Raw genomic sequence first — 26,883 nt, forward strand, 5'->3', positions numbered from 1 at the left:
CTGATAACATGCTTTTGGAATGTAAGGGTCTTTTTTTTTCTTTTTCCATCAGACCAGACATCCCACCAGAGCAGAAGCCAACAGATCCCCCCATTGTTACTGTTATGTGAACCATTAACTGCTAACTGCCTTGTTCCTCCCTATATACTTTACTTTTTACCCAATCCCATTTTTAAATGTGAGGTAACCCAAGTATTTTATTGTAGGTAAAGAGAATCAGAGTTTGTCCTAGAACATAAAGTATATTATCTATATATTGGATTAGAGTGAAGTCTCTGGAAAATTCAGCTGACTAAAAGTCAGCTTTTAGTATCTAAAACAATAGGGGGGACTCTCCGTATATCCCTGGGGCATTACTGTCCAACTAAACTTATAACTTTCCCAGGTGAAAGCAAAGAGGTGTTTCTGTCCTTTTATTTTACAGACATGCTCAAACAGGCATTGTGTGATTTGATTATTGTTGAAAAATATTGGCAATCCACAGGAATAGCTGGTAATAGATTATGTGGATTTGTAACCACAGGATGTCTGGGAATAACTAACTTATTTATAGCTTTGAGATTCTATATAAATATGTTCTACTGGAAAGCTAGAATTACAAGGGCTTGTACATAGAATTATAAATCCCCCTTTTAAGTAACCTAGTATAACGGTCTTAATTCCAGCTACTCGTGCATCAGATCTTTTTTTTTTTTTTTTTCATTTTTAGAGAGGAGAGAGAGAGAGAGAGAGAGGGAGAAAGAGGAGAGAGAGAGAGAGAGAGAAGGGGGGAGGAGCTGGAAGCATCAACTCCCTATGTGCCTTGACCAGGCAAGCCCAGGGTTTCGAACTGGCGACCTCAGCATTTCCAGGTCGACGCTTTATCCACTGCGCCACCACAGGTCAGGTCGTGCATCAGATCTTAAAGGATATTGGCAAGTCTTGCCAATATCTGTACTGAAAAAGGCCCAAAGTTGCTTTGGAATGTCCTGCAACAAACCTTCAGCCTCAAGATTATTTTCCTTTCATGGAAATTTCTTTAAAATTATTATTTTCCCAATTGGTACAGTATTTTATTTACTTCTAAATACATTTTACCCTATTAGATTAACTGGGGCAAACTTGATCAACAAAATATATATTGCCCCTCAATATTTCCTTCTTGGAAAGGGAAGGGTTTTGATTTAACAGTCATTGGTTGATTACATATTTCTACCATTTGCACATAAGCTTTACTCTGAACCAGGATGCAACTTAGTTGGGTAAGGTTAAGAACAGATAAAGTAGCCCCCAGTATTTACAAGGACCTTAGCAATTTCCCTTTGTAATGATGATTTTAATTTCTCCTAGTAAGGAGAAAGGAAAATGTCTTCCATAGTCCTTGGGACAACCATATGCTTACTTCTGTTTCCATTATTATACATATATATGTATCTATCTATCTATATCTATATATATATATATTTATACAGTGGTGCCTTGAAATACAAACAGACCAACATACGAATTTTTTTTAAGACATGAGCTGCAACTTGGTCCGTATTTTTGTTCGAGATCCGAGTGAAATTCCGAGATACAAGTCATGATTCGGGAAGCTGCCACTAGTTGGCATGTTGGCGCACGGGTCCAGTATCAGCAGTTTGATATACTAGTTGACTGATTTACGAGCTTGGTTACAGAATGAATAAAATTCGTATCTCAAGGTACCAGTGTGTGTGTGTGTGTGTGTGTGTGTGTGTGTGTGTGTGTGTGTTTATTTATTTTTGGTATTTTTCCAAAGTGAGAAGTTTGTGGGGTGTGGGGGAGGGAGACAGACAGACTCCTGCATGCGCCTGACCAGATCCATCCCACATGCCCACCAGGGGGTGATGCTTGGCCCCTTTTGCGCATTTTTCTGCTGCAGTTAGAGCCATTCTAGTGCCTGAGGCGGAGGCCATGGAACCATCCTCAGCCCCAGGCCAACTTTATTCCAGTGGAGCCTTGGCTGTGGGAGAAGAGAGAGATAGAGAGAAAGGAGAGAGGGAGAAGTGGAGAAACAGATGGGTGCTTCTCCTGTGTGCCCCGACTGGGAATCAAACCCGGTACTTCCACACACCAGGCCAACGCTCTACCACTGAGCCAACCGGCCAGGGCCTGTACTGTATATATATTTTTAATACCATTTCAGTTTCCTATAATTTGTAAGGTGACCTGGCTTTTTACAGTGAAAACAGACTCCAGACTCCTCTACAAGGGTTTCTCAGCAAATCCTATTTAGTAATTGTTGCTTGGCTCTTAGAAACCAGTAAATGTATTTTTTGGAATAAGTCAGAACAGCCAGGACCACATGTTCTCACAGTTAAAATTTCAATTTCTTTGCGAACCCACTTTGGCCGCTTCAAGCTGAAAATTTTCCTTTTCAATAGATACTTGAAAGTGAACCTGCAGGATTATTAACAGAAGGCTGGTGTCCTTTGTGCTTGTCAACCTTAAAGGTATGATTTCCCATGTTAATTTTAGTTTTCTTTGTATATCTGCAGAGTCTGAACAAATTTCTAGGGATATTGTGTAGTGGGTTCAAGTGTGCTGGTTGTGAATTGAGCTCCAAGGGAATTGCACCTCCCAAGTCTTCTCAAACTCTCTTATGTGTCTCGGTTTCTCTCCCTGTCTGCCTAATACAGCCGTGAGGACTCGAAATGCTGGGTAACCAACCTTCATGTGCGCATTCCCAGATGAGTCAGTTATTCAATTACAATTGAATTTGGAAGTCCCCGTGGGGCGACCTACACATTATGAGGAGTAATGCCCTCTTGACACCTGCACAGAGATTCTTATTCACCTAAGAATACCCAAGATTTGAGCTGAAGGGAGGAAGTGCCCCTTATCTTTGGAGCTGAACGAGTTCATGCTCTCATTTATCCAGCAAAGGCCTTCTTTGTTCAGACTCACAGTTAATAGTTCCAATTGAAAAGGCCAAAATTAAAACCAGCTGTCCATTATTTATCCCCTGTCCTGCCTTAACCTAGGTCCTCAAACCTTAACCTTTAGGTTCATCTTGAGGATTTCCAAAAACAGCTCAACTAAATTAATTTAAAAAGTTCTTACAGGTTTAGAAGTTGTTTTACATGGACAGAACATATTTCATTAGCAAACAAACATATCTTCAAAAGATATAACAGAGGTAACAGGAACCTTTTTTAAACCCAGGCAAACATTTAAGAACTTTAAAAAACATTAATTAAATTAAACTAGTAGTAGTATTAAATGCTTTTCTAGACCACCAGTTAAAAAAAAAGTTTGGAATAACTTATATTTTCCAGCATTATTAATAGTTGCAGAGAAGGCAAGACTCCTTATCTGTCCTTAGCGGCTTTCTAGGATGACCGAAATGAAGGGAGGGGATAGGCTACTGAGCCACTGCTTGGATTTTATTTTATTTTATTTTATTTATTTATTTTTTTGTATTTTTCTGAAATGAGAAGCAAGAAGGCAGAGAGACAGACTCCCGCATGCACCCGACCGGGATCCACCCAGCATGCCTACTAGGGGGCAATGCTCTGCCCATCTGGGGTGTTGTTTACAACTGGAGCCATTCTAGCGCCTGAGGCGGAGGCCATGGAGCCATCCTCAGCGCCCGGGCCAACATTGGCTGCGGGAGGGGAAGAGAGAGACAGAGAGGAAGGAGAGGGGGAGGGGTGGAGAAGCAGATGGGCGCTTCTGTGTGCCCTGGCAGGGAATCAAGGCCGGGACTTCCACACGCCGGGCTGGAGCAAACTGGCCAAGGCCTTAAAAGTGCCCTTTTTTCCCTTTACATTGAGGTCCTGGCATGACCCCTCCCATTTTCACAGTCTGCACAGTCCTGACAGGTGTTAATTCTCCTATTCTCAAAACTACAACAGTTTTTAGACCTCCAGGAAGAGGCTTTAAGATATTTAAATAGCCTGGGTTGGGTTTTTTTCTGAGTTTTACTGTCTGGAAAGAGGGGTGAGATCTTTCCCCACTTTGAATTATTAACTTTTTTTTTCACATAGAATAGTAAGAATTTCAGACAGACAGATGAGACAGACTAGAGCTCTCAAACTGAAATTGATTCCTCCTGTTTCACAGACCTGAGTACAGTTTCACATACAAACAAGACAATTACAGTACAGAGACATGAGCATGACACATAAATAAAACCTGCAAAAACCTGATAGCAGAGTTGCTACTTGGCCCTTAACTCTAAAAACAACGAGCACAGCACAGTAATTAGTATGGCAAGACCTTACAGAGTACAAAACCAAGAAACAAGTTGAGGATCCAAAATTCCATTGTATTTAAGTTTAAATGAGCACTCCCTACATATTCTAATTTAAAGCAACGATGCCCAGAGCATTTGAATACAGGAATGAAACTATTTTATTTAGTTCAATATTAGGGCCGACATTTGCAATTTTGCATACAAGAACTTACTTTAGGCCTCAAAAGATCCACATCTGGGCTCTCCTAGGTTGATATCATTTGTTGCTTCTTTTTCCCCATCATTCAGAGATTATTCCAGTAACTGGGCATTTGGCCCAGTGAAATATTGGGAAGTTTCTTTCCCTTTTGTTTGGTACCATCTTTGTCTCTAGTTGTTATCTTAGAGGTGCGACATCCTATCCTGACTGTGACATGACTCCTGAGAGAGGCTCAAAACCCCTCCCTGGAGGTTTCTTGCATTTTTGTCATTTTCTTCATCAGTCTCCAGCCACCCCCCTTATGGGGATGTTGGGTGCCTCTTAGCAATTGGTGGGTAGGTATAAACCCCCATCTTGGATCAAGCATTGCCTGATACCACCCTAAACCATGTGAGGTCACCAGAAAACTGTGAATCAGATCAGGACACTCCACACTCACTCTGTGCTTCAGCCCTACACATGCACACCACCTCCTGCACCTCTCCCCAACCACCAAGGAGTTCTTTGCTGCACCTGCAACTTTTCTTACCTTGGTCCATGCACGGAGTTGCCTGGTCGCCACAGTATCACCTTTTAGGGCCCCTTCTCATTGCTGAGAGTCTGGGGTTCATTCACTACCTGGGATGACTCATCCCTTTAGTCGAGGGCCACTGCAAGGGAGCAATGAGATGCGTCTCCCTCGATAGAGGGCCAAACCCCTCCGGAAGGGAATGGAGGAGCCCCCAAATTGTTAGAATTGCAATTAAGCAAGACTCATGGAGACAAAATACCTTGGCAAGGCAACTTTAATAACTTCTGCAGAAGAGCATGCTGCCGCTAGTGAAAGCCAGCCAGCAAGCGTGTGTTGGGGGTGTGTGTGAATTCTGTTTTTATCCCTAATACAGGCCCTTGGCTGGGTCTTGCCCCCTTGGCTGGGGTGTTGACCATACAATCTTACTCTTTCCCGATTGACTAGTTTAAATGGCCGTGAGAAGGGGGAAGTGGGGATAGAGAAAGCAGATGAAGGGGGTTGGGGAAAATCTTATTGACGAATAGAACATGAGGTAAACAAGTTGTTTTTCCTTCATTTATGCCCTTGGTTTTTAGAACCAAAGACAAAGGGTTGTATAGGTTCCTATTCAACTTTGCATTGTTCAGAAGTCTGTGATGAAAATGGGGTAATTGTGTCAGTCATGAAAATTCAGTGAGACATTTCCCATGAAACCTCAATGAGACATTTCTATATTTCATGAAGGAGGAAAATAAAGAAAAGGAGCAGGAACCTTAACAAAGAGAGAGGATTACTTAGAAAAGAAGGCAGAAGACTTCTAAAATATTTCCTAGTGAGGGATGTCTGTGAGTGAGTGTATCATTAGAAGGAAAGAAGCCACTGATGAGGGAGGATTTGAGATCTGGGGAGAGGGGGCAGTTGCTGAATAGGACGTCTTATAGGATGTGAGAGAGGGTGGGGTCAAGAGCAAAGGAGGGGCAACATTGCAGATTAGACAGAAGGGGAATGCCTGCACTGCTGCTGTGCTCTCACTCACTCTGTTGGGCTCTGTTCACATGTTACTTACACAGGCAGCACCCTGTGAGTTTGGTAATACTTGCTTCATCTTTCAGATCAAGAAGCTGAGGCTTATGGAGGTGAAGAAATCTTTATAAAGTCACATAGCCAGTTAGTGACAGAGCAGGATTCAAACCAAACCCCATACTGTACCCAGTTCCCCAGAAGGCCCTAACATGGGTAGAGAGCAAGTTAGATTATGGTTAAATGTCAGTGAAAACAGGTCTGTGATGTAGGTAAATCAAGGTAGCTGTCATGTCAGAAGAGTGTTTAAAAGGAAAAGCCTAAATAAAGGTGAGATGCTACTCTAAGCCAGTTCTATCTAATTCTAACTTTGTATTTAACACCTTGTAACCAGTTGAAAAATTCTGCATTGGTTGCTTTCTTCTGAAATTATTTAGGGGAGGGGAGAATACTCTCTCAAAAGAGGTGAGATGATGCAAAAAAAAAAGGTGAGATGATAAAATTGTATATATATGTAATAATACTTATTATATACATACATTCTGCAAACACAGTGATTTGCTCTCTTGAATTTATTTGTTCTTTGAATTACATATGTGGGATCTTCCTGCAACAACAAGATAATTGATCTTAAGAATTGTAAAAAAAAAAACAAGCCTGACCAGGCGGTGGTGCAGTGGATAGAGCATTGGACTGGGATGCAGAGGACCCAGGTTTGAGACCCCGAGGTCGCCAGCTTGAGCGCGGGCTCATCTGGTTTGAGCAAAAGCTCACCAGCTTGGACCCAAGGTCGCTGGCTTGAGCAAGGGGTTACTCGGTCTGCTGAGGGCCCACGGTTAAGGCACATACGAGAAAGAAATCAGTGAACAACTAAGGTTTTGCAACGAAACACTGATGATTGATGCTTCTCATCTCTCGCCTATCTTCTCATCTCTGTCCCTATCTCTCTCTCTCTCTCTCTCTCTGACTCTCTCTCTGTCTCTGTAAAAAAAAAAAAAAAAAAAAAAGAGAGAGAGAGAATTGTAAAAAAAAATTTTCTTTTACAAAATTTGGAGTGGACCTGATTTTCTTGTATCTCTTTTTTGTAGGCCTTTGCCCAGTTTGATGCTGAAGGTGATGGTACAGTTGATGCTGAGAGCATGTTGGAGGCCCTCAAGAATTCCAGTGGAGCTAATCTACAAGGGGAGTTGAGCCACATCATCAGACAACTGCAGGCCTGTTCTCTTGTCCCAGGTAAGGCCCTCAACTGAGTGCCGAATGCTAAAGAGCACTCCCTTCGAGCCAACTTGATCTTTGCTATACTCTGGGTTGTAAGTAGACAAGCTTGTGGGCCCCGTGAAATAGAAGAGCTTCATGAGGAACATGATCTGATTTACTGTTCAGTGTACTCATCTCTTTCGGCCCCCAATACAGTGATGGCTGAGCAGTTCTTCCATTTTTATGAACTTTTGTCATGAGACTACCTTTCTTGTGGCTGTCTTTATTTCACTCTTTCACTCTCTCAAGAAGCCTTTTCTGGCCCCTATTGAATGTTCTCTTAGCATCCTGCATTTTTTTTTTTTTTTGCAATATACCAGCATTGTAATTAGCTAATTAATCACTTACTTGTTAATGCTCTTGTCTTTACTCTCTCTCTCTCTCTTTTAATGTCTATTTTATTGATTTTAGAGAGAGAGAAAGGTAAACAGAGAGAGAGACAGGAATATAAATCTGTTCCTGTATGTGCCTTGAGCAGGGATAAAACCGGCAACTTCTGTGCTTCAGGAAGATCAGATAACCAACTGAGCTATCTGGCCAGGGCTGTTTTTACTCTTATACTGTGAGCTCTGGGAAGTCAGGGACCTTTTCTTTTATTTCTGCTGTGTCCCCACATTTAGCACATTTTTGGCACATGGTTGACAGTGTTTTGTTTTGTTTTTTTTAGAAAGCTTTCACTCTGAACTTTAAGAATAAAAATAGCTTGAAATTAAGTGATACTTTTTCTACACCGTACATATGGAAAAACTTTGCCTTTTTTTTTTTTTAGTGAGAGAGACAGAGACAGAGAGGGACAGGCAGGAAGGAAGAGAAATGAGAAGTATCAGTTCTTCATTGCAGCACCTTAGTTCATTAATTGCTTTCTTATATGTGCCTTGACTGGGGGGGCTCCAGCCAAACAAGTGACCCCTTGCTTTAGCCAGTGACCTTGGGCTTCAAGCCAGCAACCTTTGGGCTCAAGCCAACAACCATGGGGTCATGTCTGTGATCCCACACTCAAGCTGATGAGCCCACATCTAAGCTGGATGAGTCTGTGCTCAAACCAGCGACCTTGGGGTTTCAAACCTGGGTCTTCTTTGTCCGAGGCTGACACTCTATCCACTGCACCACCACCTGGTCAGCTGTCTATGTTTTGTATGTTTTTTTTTTGGGGGGAGGACTAAGAAGATAGACTCATTATGATAAAATTGCCTTTTATTTTTTCCCAGAGAGAAAACAAATTTGAAAGGAATAAAAAAGAACTTTTCACCATCTTTTTAGTTTCTGATTATCTTATATAAGAATTTTTTCTGCTTTGTGCGTTTGGTGTCATAATACTTAGTGTAGAACCAAGATGGAGCAGAGATAGAGGCAGATTTGATAAATACATACTTGTAAATCTGTTGCCCTTAACCTATCTGGCTTACTGCTGAGAATGTATTAAGCTAGGAAAGGATGGTTTCTGTACAATGAAGAATGCATATTTCCATTCTTCCTCAAATTGTCTTTAGTTATATAATTTTTATAAAACATTATAGATAGCCTATATGTGTTAACTTTTTCCTACTCTCATGGCAGTTAAAATTATGCTTTGAGTTATGTTTAGCTGCTTTATATCTTTGTATTTACATATTACTCCCACTTTTGCATTAATAGCTTGTGACAGCATTAGGAATTTTATTTGGACACCTCAAAGAGATGTTTTGGGAGGAGAGGAAAGAGGGTGCAGAGACCAGGAATCCATCAACAGATAATACTAAGAGGTCGTTTCTCTGGGTGACTTTAGCGAGAGGGGGAGATGAGGTTAGAAGAATTTGGGGTCCTGATCCCAAGACACTTACATAGCAGGGTCATGACTTTGGACTTTCAACTCACAGTGTTCTGTCAACACCCAACCTAAAAGAATTGTTTTATCACAATCTTAGGACAAATCTTAGTAGACTAAGGTCACCTCTGTGGTGGGGTTTCAGCTTCCCAGTCCCTCTTTCTAACCCAGGCTAAAATTTGTTCCTTTTATATCTCATTGCATTGGTGTTTAGTGTTTAAAAGAGAGACAGCACCTTTATTGAATTCATTGTTTGTTTCAGCATATGAAAAAAATATTTCTTATTACAGAATCAGTCTGTTTTTTCACTTGGGTTCTGAGCAAATCAGTGTATGAGCAGTGTCATAATATGAGGTTTGGGCGTTACTGTGAGAGTCTGTTAAGAAAAGAAAAACTGGAGAAGGAGGGCAAGGGATGGCATCTACCTTTGAGTCTTGAGAGGTCAAACCACTGTCTTCTGGGTTTGCATAGGGGGCATAATCAAAATGAGTAGCTTCAAGTGCAAAATTTCTCCTCAGCTTCACATTTTATCTTAACAACTATTGCAGCATTTCATCCACTCTAATATATGTTTGTTTTACACATACATAAAAAACAATTTCAAGTACAGACTTCTGGAGTTTTGCTCTGGGTGTTGGTTAGGTTTGTGAAAGTTTATCAAGTGATACAATTATAATGTGTGTACTTATTGTTCTATATGTTACAATTCATTAGAAAGTGAAAAAAGGGCCTGACCTGTGGTGGCGCAGTGGATAAAGTGTTGACTGGGAATGCTGAGGTCGCCTGTTCGAAACCCTGGCTTGCCTGGTCAAGGAACATATAGAAGTCCTCCCCCACTTCTCTCTCTTTCTCTCCTCTCTAAAAAAAAAAGGTAAAAAAAGAAAAAATCCCCCCAAATCTACGAGTATATCTGATCTCCAGAAAAAGCTGCCTTGTTTCTCCTCTCTTCACTTAATCCTAACCCTCTTCTTGGTTATGGGCATCTAAAATCAAGTAATATTATTGTAGGTTATGGAGACCCATAAAAGGATTTTAAACAGGTGTAGACATGGTCTGTTTTATGTTATCGTAAGGATCCCTGGGTTATTGTCAGACAAGGGGCAGCATAGGGAGCCATGTGGAAAATCTGGGTAGGTGAAGGTCAGAGCCTGGACAGTGGCCAGAGGGAAGGACAGATGGCACAGAGTCCAGAGGAGGCACGTTGGAAAGAGAAACTCAAATCGTGGAAGGAACACTTGAAGGGAGTGCAAAGGGGTGTTCCCAGTCCTACCCTTTTTTTGTTGTCTCGGTGTGTCACTCGAACCTCATGTTCCTCAGTTGCACAACAAGGATGCCACTACCTTTTGTGCCCTCCTTGATCCTCCCCAGCCTTTCTGTGAGACCCAAATGAGATGAAATGTGTGGAAATACCTGATAAACTGTAAAATGCCATTGGAAATTGTGGTCAGGATAGTGGTTGTGTTATTATTATTGTCTTATTTAGCTTTACATATAAAAGCTTTTATGCTTTTATGCTCTAGTGTGAAAAACTATTCCTAGCCCATATTCTATATGTAAAACTTCTTTAAAAACTTATAATAATTATTTATTTACTTATTTATTTCAGATTTTTATTATTGATTTTAGAGAGAGGAGAGAGAAAAAGGAGGGTGGGTTGGAGTGGAAAGCATCAGCTCATAGTGTCTTCTTACATATATGCCTTGAACTGGGCAAGCCCAGGGTTTTAAACCAGTGACTTCAGCATTCTAGATTGATGCATTGTCCACTGTGCCACCACAGACCAGGCAAAAACTTATAGTTAATAGTTAATATTTAAGTGCTTATAAGTTTTTGACATTTGGATTGAAACAAATAATCATTATTCTAAGTCTTCTAAAGTTCTACTGAATGCAAATGAAATTATTTTTGTGTAAAAGATTTTGTTTATTGACTATAGAGAGAGGAGAGAGAAAGAGAGAAATTGGAGGGGATGAGCGGGAAGCAGCTTCTCACATGTGCCTTGACCAGGCAAGCCCAGGGTTTTGGACTGGCAACCTCAGCATTCCAGGTCAATGCTGTATCCACTGCTCTACCACCAGTCAGGCAAATGCAAATGAAATTAATTTTTAAAATTGAGATTACCACTGGTCATTTCTTAAAAACTTGTTTAGAGTTTTAAATGATTAAAGTTGAAAATATCAATGAAGATTCTTAATGGCTGCTTTTAATTTAGCCAGTTCAGCTAGGCCACCAGGCAGGGGATGTGGAAACTATTGTGGTGGGTTCCTGCAAACAACAAAAATAGATTTTGTGTGCTTAGGTTTCATAGACATATTTTCGGAGTCCAAGGAGGGCCTGGGTGTTCACTCGTCAATGATACTGCGCTTCCTGCATCGCAATCGGCTCTCTAGTATGGTCATCCCCTACCCCATGTTGGACCACTGCAATAACATGTGCACCATGAGGTCTTCTGTCCTGAAGGAGGCTCTGGAAGAACTGGTACAGAAAGAAAAGGGTATGTGTGTGTGTGTTGGAGTGTCCTGAAAATGCTCTGTCATCATTTCTTTTAAAAGTAGTATTTAGTAACAGGATGAGCCACCCCTTCTCCCTGCCTTTATTTCTTAAAATATAATAGTGACCAGTTTGTCATATGAGAAAGTGATCTACTCATTCTTACTTCCTTCTTCCTCCCCTCTTCTCCCCACTTCCCTTCCCTTCTTGCTCCCCCTTCTTTTTTTCTTTCCTCCCTTCCCTTTTAACACACCGGTTTCTCGTCATTCAGGTGTCTGCTCAGGTGTGTGACTTCATTACTCTATCTAATTAATGTCCCCCACACCCCATCCCCCACCTTTTGGTTGCTATCACCTTTGCAGGTCTAATGCTCTAAATTGCACTTACCATTATCTAAAGTTGTAGCATTACTATTTACTTATATTTTGTTTGTATTGTTCACTTCGTTACCCTTAGCACCTGGAACTGTACCTGCCACTTAATTGGTACTCTATGAGTAGCTGTTGAATAAATGAGAGAAACCACTACAGACTCACTTAGTAATGGCAACAAAAGTTGATAATGTGAATAGACAGGCCTGTGGAATAGTAGAGTCCAGTAAGTGTGGGAATGTAGCAGCAGACATAGTATTACAGATCAGATGGCAAGATGAATTAGTCAGTATATGGGGTAGGACAACTGGTTAGCCATTGGAGAAAAAAATAAAACTAGGTTCTTAATATTCCCTAAAATGAATTTCAGAAATTTATCAAATTCAGCTAAAATGAAAACTTTTAAGTATAAAAACCCTGACAGAAAAACCTTTCTAAGCAATACAGGAAACTCAGAAACTATAAAAGAAAAGATTAATAAATTAGACTATATGCAGATTTAAACTTATGTATAGCAAAAAGTATAAACAGTAAAAAGACAAATGACCTTCTAAGGAACAAAAATATATTTTGTAACATATTATGACAGACTCAATTTTTTACTAACACTGACCTTGGGCAATTACTAAATTCTCTGTGCCTTAGTGTCCTCATCTCCAAGTGAATTAAAAATAGAACATGTATGGAAAAGTGCCCAGCTCACAATAAACACTCGGTAAATATTACCTATTATATATATGTATATACATATTATATAATGTATGGAAACTATTTAAATTGATAAGAACACTTGTAACCTGATGGGAAATAGATAAGGATAGATAGGACCAGCTAGCTCATACTCAGAAAAATAAAAACAAGTGGCTTAAAACTATAATTAATTATAAGTATAATTAAAGACATGTAAATTAAATTATAAATACCATTTTCTTCTCTTGGCATAGTTTTACAAATATATCAATCCTTCACCAACTTCTGATTTATATGGGTTCTTTGGACAGAGGTTTTAAGGAACTTTTTTTTTCCCCTATGGCCAAGTACCAGTCATATTTCTGTTAGATTTTTTCCCCCAGAGTTCAGCTTTTTATTGAATGTGTTACAAAAGAGGTTTAGTCATAAAGACAAAAACCTATTTCATCATTAGACTCCTCAGATTCTTCTTTCTTGGCCTCCACTTTCTTCTCCTCACCTTGGGTGCAGTGGTGGAGAGGCAGGACCTCCTTCTGGTGCAGTACCAGCTGCTGGGCGGATCCACTGCAGATGAGACTCCTGATGTTGAGATTGGCCAGAGCCTTTGCAAAGCAGCCTGGCCAGTAAGGTTCAACACTTAGTCCATCTACTTTAATAAGACATTTATCTTATCCTCTGTCACTGTCACCTCATCATGATGCCGATGATGGCCAAGTAGATGGAGACGAGCTCTGAGAGGGAGGCTGTGGTGTGGGCAAGTGTTGGGCAAGCGCTGCCTGGCATAGTGCTGGTCGCTGGATGAAGTGAGGGCCTCACCCCAATTTGGCCTTAGCTTCCTTGGAAGGACCGAGCACCTTATTGGCAGCTGGGGAAATGGGCTAGATATTTTAAATACCCCCTTTATTCCCTTTGTGAAAGAGATGTCATATGCTAAATCTGATTTTCCTTGCAGAAAGCCCTGGAGATCTAACTAGAATCCCAGAGATGGATAAACTCAAGTCAGTAGCAAAGTGCTATGCTTATATAGAAACATCTTCCAACCCTGCAGACATCGACAAGATGACAAATGGAGAAACGTCATCCTTCTGGCAGTCAGATGGCAGTGCTCGCTCACACTGGATTCGGTGGGTGGTATGATACCAGTTTTTGAGTGAAAGTTCAAGAAAATTACCTGTTTTCTTTCTCTTATCCTATCAATGTGTTCAAAATTTATATTTTAAAATTTTAGAGTATTTTCTACTTAACTGCCTTGTGTTTTTCTTATTGTGACTATGAAGAATCAAGAATCAAGTAAAGGGAATCATGTAATATTATTGTAACTTGGTTCATATAGTCATAAACATAGGTAATTTCTTTACTTGGCATTTTAAAGGAGAAAATAGCATTTGACTAATATTTTATGATACTACTTTCAGATCTTTTTCACTAGGTTCTTAGGAAAATTAGTATCACAAGGGCAAGTACTTTCTAACAGCAGATATAGTTTCACTTTTTAAGCTTTCTTTTATACATTTAAAATCTGTAAGTCAACTAAGCTGACTACTTTAGAAAAGGAGGAGAGAATGGGATGGTCAGGAATCTGGAAGTGGTATTGATAACAGTAAACTCTAATATTTCTAGAAGTTCTGAAGCTAATATCTTAATTTTTATCTCTTCCTTTAGAGAATGGGCTTTCAGTTGGTAGAAACAGAAATAATTGTCATGTCTTCTCATAGAGGATATATATGGCTTTTAACCATCTAATTTATAGATGAGGAAATATCCTTAGTTATTTGGAGACAGTTTAGAATTTACTTCCTGCCAGGTAGAAGGATTTTGTTAGAATGTTCTATTGTACTTCCCTGCCTGTACTGATAGCTTAAAAGTAAATATAAGATTAATCTTGTAGAGAAATGAATTTTAGAGACTTGGGGAAGCCATAGGGACTTCGAAACTAAGAGCCAGCATTTCAAGTTAGGTGGTTTTAGGAAAATCATCTTTGGGAATATCAAATATAAGTTCATGGAGATGAAACTTGTGGAACCTGCCAGTTCTCAGCTTACATAAATATTTGTAGTTTCTGTTCTCCATTTTTTCCAGTTTAAAAATGAAGCCAGATGTTGTGCTTAGGCACCTATCCATTGCAGTGGCTGCTACTGACCAGAGCTACATGCCACAGCAGGTGACAGTAGCTGTGGGGAGGAATGCCAGCGATCTTCAGGAAGTCCGTGATGTGCACATTCCTAGCAATGTCACCGGCTATGTGACACTGCTGGAAAATGCCAACATCAGTCAGCTCTGTGAGTCAACCAAGAGGCATCTTGCCCTTTGAACTGAGGGGACTGGGCGGGAAGAGGGAAATAAACTCTCTTAGTAGGAAGATCTCTGAGGTGTAGAAGCTGTCAGTTGTTTGGAGATTTGATTTGCTTCTCATCATGCACATGAAATTATTTCATCTGTTCTCTGTTTTTAAGTTATAGAAAAGCAATAAAGCCGTTTTTAAATTAAGAATATTTATTCTTGTTTCTTACTAGAAAATTAGAAAAATATGGATTAACAATTATTACTCAAATTCCCCCTCCCAGGGGTATTGTCACTGTGAATTTGTTGGTGTGCATCCTTCCAGACCTTTTCTTGTATTTGTGTATTTACATGTGCATGTGTGCATGTGCTTACACACATACACATATACACACATACATATATATACATTTTAAAAATAAAATATATGGTTGTATATATATACGTATTTACTTCTATATATATATATCTTTTAACAAAAATAGTGATACTCCGTACATGCTCTTTGTAATTTTTTAACATGTTGTCATATCATATATTCATGCACACCTTTATTTAGTGTTGTAAGAATATGCCTTAATTTTAACCAGTCCTTTTAGTCTTGGACATGTAGGTTGTTTCCATTTTTATACTATTATAACCTTGCTTCACACATAGCACTTTGGAAATAATCACAATTCTGTGATTTCTTTCCAGGCTTATTTCATTCAGGGAACCGGAATGCTTCATGTTTTGTCTCATTTCTTCTAATGCTTTCCTGGGCCAAAAGAAGTGTTCTTACTTTGCTCAAAGGAACTGAGGCCTAGGGAGGTAGAGTCTTTGTGTCTCACCCCTAGGCAAAGAAGTAGTAAGCTTGTGGAATAGAAGCTTCCTTGCTTATACTGTGGTGGTCTTTTCTCTAAGTCTGTCCTTTTTAACTTCTCACCTTCTCCTCTCCAACCCAAATAAGAAATTATGACAGCTCTTAAAAGTAAGCCATGCCTTTGTCACCTATTTGGACTTGATTATTAAAAAGAAATTCTTACAACTACTATGACCTAGCTACTGTTTTAGAATTAAATCCAAATTTCAGAACTCAATGAAAAATTCTAAAAATTTTCTTACCACATATTTATTTATTTATTTGTATTTTTCCAAAGCTGGAAACAGGGAGGCAGTCAGACAGACTCCCACATGCGCCCGACCGGGATCCACCCGGCATGCCCGCCAGGGAGCGATGCTCTGCCCATCTGGGGCGTTGCTCTGTTGCAACCAGAGCCATTCTAGCGCCTGAGGCAGAGGCCATAGAGCCAACCTCAGCACCCAGGCCAACTTTGCTCCAATGGAGCCTTGGCTACGGAAGGGGAAGAGAGAGATAGAGAGGAAGGAGAGGGGGAGGGGTGGAGAAGCAGATGGGCGCTTCTCCTGTGTGCCCTGGCTGGGAATTGAATCCAGGACTCCTGCACACCAGGCCGACACTCTACCACTGAGCCAACCGGCCAGGGCATCTTACCACGTATTTAATAAGAATTTTAAAAATGCTCTATGTTAATAAGACTCATAAATTCCTGAGGAGTTTTGTGATGTAAAGATTTAAGGCACCCTTAATATTTTTAAAATGACTTTATTGGGGTGACACTGGTTAACATAATTATATAGGTTTCAGGTGCCCATTTCTAAGCCATCTGAATTTTGTACATTATTCCATAATTCCTTAGATTGGTCAATGCTCTTTTGACAAGTTTATTATATCCTAGCTCCATTGCTCACATTATTTATTTCTGGCATCAAGGAATATCTTCAGAATTACTTTTGAAATGTGAATTACTATTTTGCTCTTTTTTTTTTTAGTTGGGAGCCTAGCTTTGCTGAACTGAAGAAGTTAATCCAATACTGAATTTGTTGTTTGCGCTTGACAGATGTCCAGATTAACATAAAGCGTTGTCTTAGCGATGGATGTGACACTAGAATTCATGGTCTGAGGGCTGTTGGCTTTCAGAGAGTTAAGAAGTCTGGGGTCTCAGTCTCAGATGCTTCTGCAATATGGTATTGGTCTCTGCTGACTTCTCTGGTGACGGCTTCCATGGAGACAAATCCTGCCTTTGTCCAGACAGTGCTGCGCAATACTCAGTAAGTCATTCTCTCTGCTTTCCAGTTATGGTAAGGTGCACTCAGTCTCCTCTAACCCGATAGGGGCTGATCGTGAGCACCCTTTGATCATTCTGATCATGGAGACTTAGTTAACAGCTTGGCTCCACATGCTGTGTTGTTTCCTGTTTATGCCTTCAGCTCCAGTCTTGTAAGGCAGTCACACATGCATTCTGTTTCTTATCCATTGGGGAACAATTGCTCACATTTATATACACTTCATGTTGGATAAAGCACTTTCAGCTATTCTATGTTATTTACTGACTTGTGAAATGTACCTGTAAAAATTATCTTTATTTTATAGATGAGGATATTGTGACCTTCCCTGAGTATATGAACAGACAGTGATAGACCAGTTTAAATCTAGGACTTTGGACTCCAGAGTCCAAAGAGGGCTCTTTTCACTAATGAGTGAAATCTTTTTTAAGGCTACTAAACTAACTTATTTTTAAATGTAGAGTACTTTTGAAAATTTTCTTTTAAAAACCTGTTAGGGCAAAAAGACCCCGTAGTAACATACAAGGCGAAACAACCAGCTTCACTAGAAATGAAGTAATGAAGTATTGGTATTGTATAAGGTCTACCGGAAAGTTCTGTTCATTTTTGTAATAAAACAAAATACAAATTTTTCTTACCGTCAATAAACTTTATTAAATAATATAATTGCCATTATTATTAATGATTTCTTGCCAGCGTGAGGGCAATTTGTATATTCCATTTTTTTTTTTTTTTAGAAGATACTTTATTTTATTATTATTTTTTTTTGTATTTTTCTGAAGCTGGAAACGGGGAGAGACAGTCAGACAGACTCCTGCATGCGCCCGACCGGGATCCACCAGGCACACCCACCAGGGTCGACGCTCTGCCCACCAGGGGGCGATGCTCTGCCCCTCCGGGGCGTCGCTCTGCTGCTACCAGAGCCACTCTAGCGCCTGGGGCAGAGGCCAAGGAGCCATCCCCAGCGCCCGGGCCATCTTTGCTCCAATGGAGCCTTGGCTGCAGGAGGGGAAGAGAGAGACAGAGAAGAAGGAGGGGGAGGGTGGAGAAGCAAATGGGCGCTTCTCCTATGTGCCCTGGCCGGGAATCGAACCCGGGTCCCCCGCACGCCAGGCTGACGCTCTACCGCTGAGCCAACCGGCCAGGGCCAGCATCAATTCTTTGTTGCAACACCTTAGTTGTTCCTTGATTGTTTTCTCATGTGCCTTGATGGGGTAGGAGGTGGGGGGTCGCTGCATCAGAGCCAGTGACCCTTTGCTCAAGCCAATGACCTTGGGCTGAAGCCAGCGACCTTGGGCTTCAAGCCAGGTTTGGTTCATTTGAGCTCAAGCCAATGACCATGGGGTCATGTCTATCATCTCAAGCTCAAGCCAGAGTCCTCTCACTCAAGCTGGTGAGCCCACACTCAAGCTGGATGAGCCTGCACTCAAGCTGTTGACCTTGGGGTTTCAAACCTGGGTCCTCTGCATTCCAGGCCAGAGCTCTATCCATTGCATCACCACTTGCAGAATTCTTCTTTTTGTTGTTGTGATTGATTGATTGATTGATTGATTGGAGAGAGAGAATCATCAATTTGTTGCTCCACCCTTATGCATTCTTTGGTTGATTCTTGTTTGTGCCAACTGGGGATCAGACTGCAACCTTGGTATATCTGGATGATGCTTTAACCAACTAAGCTAACTGACCAGGGCTGAAAGAATTCTTTTTCTCTGTAATTAACAAATATTTTGCGAGGAGGTACTTTTGGACTATGTATATATCCCTTTCCTCATTAAACTTTGTTGGTATGAATGCTTGATTCCTATTTTATTTATTTATTATTAATTATTTAATAATTTGTTTGCAATTATTCCCATATTTGGCCAATGGAAACCCTTTCAATCTAGCTCAGGTGTTCTTTTGACATGTCCTAGTTATTCTTGAAGCACTTCCTTACTTTCAAGAACAAAATATTCCAGATTTATCTTGAATGTTCCCCGCTTTTGTCCTGTAGCCAGCCATTTTTCTAAGGCATCGTGGTCCCTTTTAGTGGAGAATGGTATTTAGAAACTAAACTCATTGCTTTTGGGGTGTTGTTCTCTCAGGCCCTCTCTGTGGACACAGGTAGGAATGTATGTTTGTAGCCCTGGCTGGATAGCTCAATTCATTGGAGCTTTGTTCCAGAGCACCAAGGTTGAGGGTTCGATTCACTGGTTAGGGCACATATACAGGAGCAGCTCAATGTTCCTGTCTTTTTAGCTCCCTGCCTCTCTCTCAAAGACAGGAGGGAAGGGAGGGAGTGAGGGAGAGAGGGAGGAATATATGTTTGTATATAAATAATACACATGGGTATACATGTACACATTTATACCTATGTTTATTTTTATATCTGTAACACTGAAAACTAAGTTTATACTGATACTTCCAATTCTAACCCAGCACTACGGTGTTCTAGTTTTCTCCCTTTCTGTATTTGTAACTTCTTCTCTGATAGTGAAAATCCTGGCTGTTATCATTTCTGATATATTTACTTTTAAAATCAACCCCCCTATAATAAGTCTCCCATCTCCCAGCCCTTGTCTGGATGCCTTCCTCACCCCATTCCCACCCAATACCTTTTGTAGGGCTGCTGGTGTGGCCGCCCTTTTTGTCCTTGAGCTAGCTGGCCCAGTGCTAGGTCATTTTCTTCACCCTGCTTGGCGCTTACCTTTTATGCCAGGCTGTCCCTTTGCACAGATAGCATTTTCATCCTGCTCAGTCCCCCAGTCCAGCACCCCATTATGGCCACCCTGGCACCCCATCCACCCAAGTGCACATGAGTGCCTACAATGTACAGCCGCACTTTATGGATTGAATTTTTAGGGAAGGGAAGAAGAAGAACATGCTACCTTATTTTTATGAAGATAAGGCAAATTGTTGAAAATAGGTATATTTAAAGTCTATATTCCTAAACATTTATAATAGTTCATTTGCCATGGTATTTTCACTCATAACTTTTAAATATCAGTGATCTAAAATTATTTAAAAAGTTAAGAATTATTGAAAAAAATCAATGAGGAAAAATAAGTGAGAGAAATAATATTGTGAAACAAAAGTATTTACCTGTATTAGTGGAAATAAATGTAGTAGACCATTGCATGCCACTCATTGCATTTAGTCTCATTGATCAACTGCATTTTAGTGTAGCTGCCCTACTAATGCAGCTCACTGTATAGAGAGGAAACTGACATATTAACCTTGCTGTGCCTGACCTGTGGTGGCGCAGTGGGATAAAGCATCGACCTGGAATGCCAGTTTGAAACCCTGCACTTGCCCAGTCAAGGCACATATGAGAGTTGATGCTTCCTGCTCCTCCCCCTTCTCTCTTTCACTCTCTCTCCTCTCTAAAGTGAATAAATAAATAAAAACTTAAAAAAAAAAAAAATTTAACCTTGCTGTATTGTCTGTTTTAAAATGTGGAAATAAAATTGTTTCAGGGATTCTTATTACTGTTATTATAAAATGGCTATGAGTTATAAAATTTTGAACTTTTTTTTTACATTCCTTCAAGTTGTTTGTGATATGCTCATCTAGCACAATTGCTGGCACAGAGTAGGACTGAGTAATTTTTTTGTTGCATAAATTTGTTAGATGACTGCTAGCCCAGAGAAGGTGAAGATATTGGGGGATTCATAAAGATAAATGTAAGAGAAGACAAGAGAGAAACGTTTAAGTAGACATTAAGATACAAAGGGTATGACTGGTGATGGCACAGTGGATAGAGAGCATCAACCCAGGACACTCGGTTCCCCAGTTTGAAACCCTGAGGTTGCGGGCTAGAGCACAGGCTTGTGGGCTCATGGGCTCGAGCGCAGGCTGGCTGAGCATGGGGTCATTGGCTTGAGCGTGGGATCATTGACATGATCACAAGGTCACTGGCTTGAGAAAGGGTCATTGGCTTGGATTGAACCCCCTGGTCAAGATATGTATGAAAAGCAATCAGTGAGCAACTAAAGTGAAGCAACTATGAGTTAATGTTTTTCATCTCTCTCTTTCCTCTCTCTCTTCTTTCCTGTTTTTCTCCTTTAAGTCAATTTAAAAAAAAAGATAGAAAGGTCAAGAAACACAAGCAGGAATAGCCTGACCTGTGGTGGCGCAGTGGATAAAGCGTCAACCTGGAAATGCTGAGGTCGCCGGTTCGAAACCCTGGGCTTGCCTGGTCAAGACACATATGGGAGTTGATGCTTCCAGCTCCTCCCCACCTTCTCTCTCTGTCTCTCACTCCTCTCTCTCTCCCTCTCTCCCTTCTCTCTCCTCTCTAAAATGAATAAATAAAAATTAAAAAAAAAACACAAGCAGGAATAAAGAAGGTGATAGACGCTAATGTTTACTTGAAAATCAATTCATGATACATCTTTAGAAACCATAGATGTTAAGATCATATGTGTATGATGATTTAATTTAGTTATTTCTTTTCATTTTTCTTATTTATTTATTTTTATTTTATCTTCTTTTCCAAGTGAGAGGAGGGAAGATAGACTCCTACGTGCGCCCTGACCAGGATCCACCCGACAACCTTTGTCTGGGGCCGATGCCCTGCTTGTCTGGGGCTGTGCTCACAACTTAGCTATTTTAGCACCTGAGGCAGAGGCTCCATGGAGCCATCCTCAGTGCCTAGGGCCAAAGAGCTCGAACCAAGCAAGCCATGTCTGTAAGAGGGGAAGAGAAAGTGAGAGAAGGGGAGGGGAGGGGTGGAGAAGCAGATGTTGCTTCTCCTGTGTGCTCTGGCCGGAAATTGAACCAAGGACATCTGCATACGCTCTACCACTGAGCCAATTGGCTAGGGCTGACTTATTTATTTATTTACTATTTATTTTTGACAGAGACAGAGAGAGTCAGAGAGAGGGGCAGATTGGGACAGACAGACAGGAAGGGAGAGAGATGAGAAGCATCAATTCTTCGTTGTGGCTTCTTAGTTGTCCATCGATTGCTTTCTCATATGTGCCTTGACTGTGGGGCTACAGCAGAGTGAGTGATCTCTTGCTCAAGCCAGTGACCTTGGGCTCAAGCCAGTGACCATAGGGTCATGTCTATGATCCCACACTCAAGCCAGCAACCCCTCACTCAAGCTGGATGAGCCCGCGCTTAAGCCAGCGACCTCAGGGTTTCCATCCTTAGTCCTCTGTGTCCCAGTTTGACGCTCTATCCACTGCGCCACCACCTGTTCAGGCCCAACTTATTTATTTTTAAGATGAATTTTTTTCTTGCACCACAAACTGTTATTAGCCCCGGGGTCAGGTTTTCTAAGAATTCCATGGTTTATCTGTAGAGTGGATATATCTTTTGCTTACACTGTTGAAAATAAATACGTGATTCTAAGAAGTTGAATAAGCGAAGGAGATGGAACTGGAAGAACAGGAGGGAGGAAGGGAGGCGGAGAGGGAAGGAGGGAGGGAGGGAAGGAAAGAAAGAAACCTTATTAAACTACTTGGCACTATGACTGCTGGGGAAAAAAGGGTGGTTTATGTGTACTGTGTTCAGTTTGTTTATAAGGGATTAATCAAGACAAACTTCTAACAGTTTTTTTTTGTCTAGTATATTATGAACTTTATTTTTTGCCTGAGTTTGTCTTGATTTTATATTTTGCACTTCTAGGAAGGCACTGCAGCACATGCCTCCACTTTCCCTCTCACCAGGATCTACAGATGTCTCAACTTTCCTGTCTCCCAATGTGCTAGAAGAAGTGGACAGCTTCCTCATAAGGATAACTAGGTAAAAACCAAGGTTAATGAGGTGAGGTTTGTGAGGGATAGAGGGCATATATGCTTGTTAGACCTTTTAAAAAATATATATACTTATATATAAATAATATAAAATATGTAATATATATATATATATATATATATATATATATAATCTTTTAAAGATCACCACTAAAAATGGTTGTGGTTCATTTTATTTTTAGTTACTGAAAAGCCTGATTGCCTATAAAAGTTTCATTGTAATGTGTTTTAAAAAGGCAGAGAAGTGTGATGAGTAGATCTAGGATATGCTTTTAGAGCTAGAAGGAATACATCCTTAACACTCTGGCCAAACCAAATCATTACCCAAACCTTCTTAATAGCACAGACTCATTGCAGCTGCTTATTTTTGTTTTGTAAGATTTGACTTGTTAAAATTGATATTATATTTATTATTTAATACTTACAGATTCAAGTTACAGAAGTGAGGATTTAATTACCTGATTCACTGGGTTGACTTAGTTTTTCTTTAGTTTAAGGATTTTGAAAAAAGTATTTCTGATAAGCATATCAAAAACATATGGCAGGTTGACTGTACTTCAGGTGATCAATCACACAGGATTGCACTACCTGGATTGTCTCGTGGTTTTAAGAAGTGAAGTGTTTTGCTCTCTGTTTATAGCTCCTGTTCTACTCCAGAGGTGGAGCTGACTCTTCTGGCTTTTGCACTTGCAAGAGGAAGTGTTGCTAAAGTATTGAGCTCCCTGTGTACTGTCACTGACCACCTGGACACACTCTATGATGCCTCATCCCTCATCACATCCATGGCATCAGTTAGGCAGAACCTACTCCTTAAATATGGTAAATGACCTAGGTGTGATGGACAAATCATAAAACCGTTGTCCATGTGGGACTTTCAGGCAAATTCTTATCTTTCTGGGTAGTTTTGGACTGGGTTGTTGTAGTTATACCATAATTCCTGGATAAACAGATCCTCTTTGGCAGGGAGAAGGGGGATGTTGGTTCATTTATGGCAGTATCAGCAGGAGAGGACCTGAGTATCCACTAGGCTGTACTTCCAGGATTTACTGGCCTAATCATTTCCATTTGGCCACAGCCATTTTTGGTGAAAACCAGGAGTGTCTCATTGTGTAGACCAAGAGGGTTGGGAAATTGGAGTACTACTCATTGGAGGAGGGAGGGAACTAGCCCTGACACAGTGCAAAGGTTCCTTGTCTTAGAATGCATCCCTATGATGGCTGGTTGGAAGGATATATGGATATACATACATGCCTGCCATCATTTCCCCTCCTGGGCGATCCACTTACCTCTTTGCCCAGAACGGGGCCTCCTGATCCTTCTCAACACAAATGACTACAATTGGCATATGAAGAACAGCTTACTTACCAGTCAGCCTCTAGTGCTAAAGTTTCTGTCCGCAAAGTATGGTATTATATCCCAAACTCTTCAGTAATAGAAGCATCACTGGGATGTTTCTGCCATGATAATTGTACCTTTGCCTTAATGTCAGCTAATTTATTTTATGTTCAATTTTTAAAGTCAGACAATTGATGTCTTATAAATTCAGTCCCCCCCCCCAAATTTGGGAAGGTCATTTTCAGGAGGAGGGGCTGTAGCAGGTATGGCTGGATAGAAGGGATATGTAGTGTCTAGAAAACACTCTTCAGAAAAGTTTTCAATTTGGATCAGTGGTTCTTTGGGCAGGGAGCACTGGATAGGGAGCACTACTTGAGGAATGTTCATTATTGGTAATGTTCTAGTTCTGAGTTAGGTTAGAGGTTAATGGTATTCATTATATTGTTAAAACAGAAAAAGAAAAGTTTCCAGATCATTTTAGCAAAAGTTGATTTTTATAATTCTTAAAACTTTCAAAATTTGCCTAGATATGTTTTAAAGAAAAACCAAACCCCTAAGACATTATTTATATATTTAAATGCAGTTACAGTAAAAATTAATTATTGGCTCCAAAACAGTATCTTGGTAATGTTCCCACCTCCAAATATGTTGAGTCTATGGTATTACTCCCTATCTTACAGTGTGCTTTGTTTTTGAATAGTGGTTATTCTAGAGCTCTTCTTAAAATCATTTAGGGAGATAAGCTGTACTCTGTCTTTCAGAAAAGCACAAAAGATAGTGTCAACTGTTGTCTAACATTACTTTTCTGTTTTAACTTTTATTTTATTTTATTTTATTGTGGCAGAGATAGAGTCAGAGAGGGACAGACAGGGACAGACAGACAGGAAGGGAGAGAGATGAGAAACATCAATTCTTTGTTGTGGCTCCTTAGTTGTTCGATTGATTTCTCATATGTGCCTTGATGAGGGGGTGGGGTTACAGCAGACCAAGTGACTCCTTGCTCAAGCCAGCAACCTTGGGCTCAAGCTGGTGAGCTTTGCTCAAACCAGATGAGCCCACGCTCAAGCTGGCGACCTCGTGGTCTCGAACCTGGGTCCTCCACATCCCAGTCCAATGCTCTATCCACTGCGCCACTGTCTGGTCAGGCTGTTTTAACTTTTAAATGGGTAGATGTTTAGTCAGCAGTCTGAGTGGCCACAGGCACTCCATTTCCTTGATGTGCACGCTAGCTTTCATTTTTTCTGGTAATGGTAGCTTAACGCGTTCTGTTTTGTTTGATCAGGTAAGCCTCTCCAGTTGACTCTGCAGGCCTGTGATGTCAAAGGGAAAGAAGAGAAATCAGGACCTGAAAACCTCCTTGTTGAACCGTGGACAAGGGATGGTGAGTGGTGGGTCTGTTTCCAGGGAATGAAAAGGGCCATGGTGAGCTCACTAGACATTTCTGAAGTCGCAGCTGGTCTGAAATTTTCAGGACATGCAGTTGTCACTTCAGGCTGTCTTTTACTGGGCAGTGGTCCCAGAGCATTTGTGTGGTTTCTTTATTACAGCGTTGTAATCTGCTAGGTGTCAATCACCAAGTAACAAAAGTACTTGTAAGCCTTAGGTTTTGAAAAGCAAGGACTCTTCCTCTTGGGATATAAAAAGCTACCTCTTAAAGTTTAGATTGTCCTTACATTATGTTAAAGTATTAAGAAACTCGGTGGATCAATAGCACTATAGAGCTGAAACATAATTTTAAAGGTTATTTCTAGATATGACCAACATGGCATTTGAAGTGTGTGAAATGAAGGCTCACTACTTCCCCAGTGTCAACATGATAATCACTGATGTACTCTTCAATGTTGCGGTAGACTTTTCTCCTCATCCAGGGGTGTGTTTGTGAGTCTTTTCCTCATCCATCTTGTTGGCCAGCTGATTAGTCTCCTGTATTTGTCCCGTTTCCACTATTCTGCTTTGAATATCACCAATTCAGTAAAGGAAGTGGAATGTTACAGCAGTTTTCAAACATTGAAAGGAACTAGCTTTGTTGCTTTGATATTGGTTTCCCCATGGCTCTCCTCATAGCAATACAGACCTCATGCATTCTCAGTGGTCCCCTCTTCTCTGTCCTATTTCCTGTATTCATTCTTAGTACTAGAGAAGTAAAGACCTAGAAAAATGTGCTTTTCCCCATTGCACCTCCTCTACTTGGTAGTCTTACTAAACAGTAGACCAGTGGTTCTCAAACTTTTTGAAGTCGGGGCACATTTAAAATCCTACAAATAATTGTAGGTGCACTATATACAAATTTCTGAGAAATATGTTATAATAATTCAGATATTAAAGAAAAAAAATATAAAGTCCAAGCATGCTTTTATGGTAATTAGACAAAATAAATACGACAAAATTAAATTTATTCTGACATTAAAAAACATTTTTCTTACATTTTTTTGAGTTATGCTTTTTAGAATTCGTAAAAAAGAGGGGTTGAATAATTAAAAAAAGACAAAAAAGTTATGTTTTTATATATATAGATACATTCTTAGTAAGATTTAGTAAATTTGGCAGGTCCTGGCACGAATGTGTTAAGTTTTTTCATTCTTGTGTTTATGAGAAACATGAGCCTGATATGTCCTAGTTATTTCTTCAATGTTTGGGCATATATTTAAAAGGCAAACTCTCATTTCCTCGTCAATACTTTGAAGAATTCCTCTCTTTTTAGTCTTAATTGTGGAGTGCAGCCTGACCAGGCAGTGGTGCCGTGGATAGAGCGTCGGACCGGGATGCAGAGGACCCAGGTTCGAGACCCTGAGGTCGCCAGCTTGAGCGCAGGCTCATCTGGTTTGAGCAAAGCTTGGACCCAAGGTCGCTGGCTTGAGCAAGGGGTTAATGGTCTGCTGAAGGC

At 40.4% G+C, this 26,883-nt stretch overlaps 1 protein-coding gene and 1 pseudogene across 2 annotated transcripts in view; one reads left to right on the plus strand and one right to left on the minus strand.

Moving 5' to 3' along the window:
* Nucleotides 1-26,883, plus strand: part of ZZEF1 (zinc finger ZZ-type and EF-hand domain containing 1) — a 130,135-nt gene that overhangs the window by 16,749 nt on the left and 86,503 nt on the right. For both annotated transcript variants that reach the window (XM_066363407.1, XM_066363408.1), the window contains exons 2-9: nt 6,996-7,140; nt 11,268-11,462; nt 13,472-13,643; nt 14,599-14,798; nt 16,698-16,908; nt 22,537-22,653; nt 23,305-23,483; nt 25,282-25,380. In XM_066363407.1, coding sequence (XP_066219504.1) covers nt 6,996-7,140; nt 11,268-11,462; nt 13,472-13,643; nt 14,599-14,798; nt 16,698-16,908; nt 22,537-22,653; nt 23,305-23,483; nt 25,282-25,380 — 1,318 coding nt within the window. The remainder of the gene's footprint in view (nt 1-6,995; nt 7,141-11,267; nt 11,463-13,471; nt 13,644-14,598; nt 14,799-16,697; nt 16,909-22,536; nt 22,654-23,304; nt 23,484-25,281; nt 25,381-26,883) is intronic.
* On the minus strand, nt 12,939-13,302 carry LOC136394233 (large ribosomal subunit protein P1 pseudogene; annotated as a pseudogene).

This window comes from Saccopteryx leptura, chromosome 2 (genome assembly GCF_036850995.1).
Source record: "Saccopteryx leptura isolate mSacLep1 chromosome 2, mSacLep1_pri_phased_curated, whole genome shotgun sequence".
NCBI lineage: Eukaryota > Metazoa > Chordata > Mammalia > Chiroptera > Emballonuridae > Saccopteryx > Saccopteryx leptura.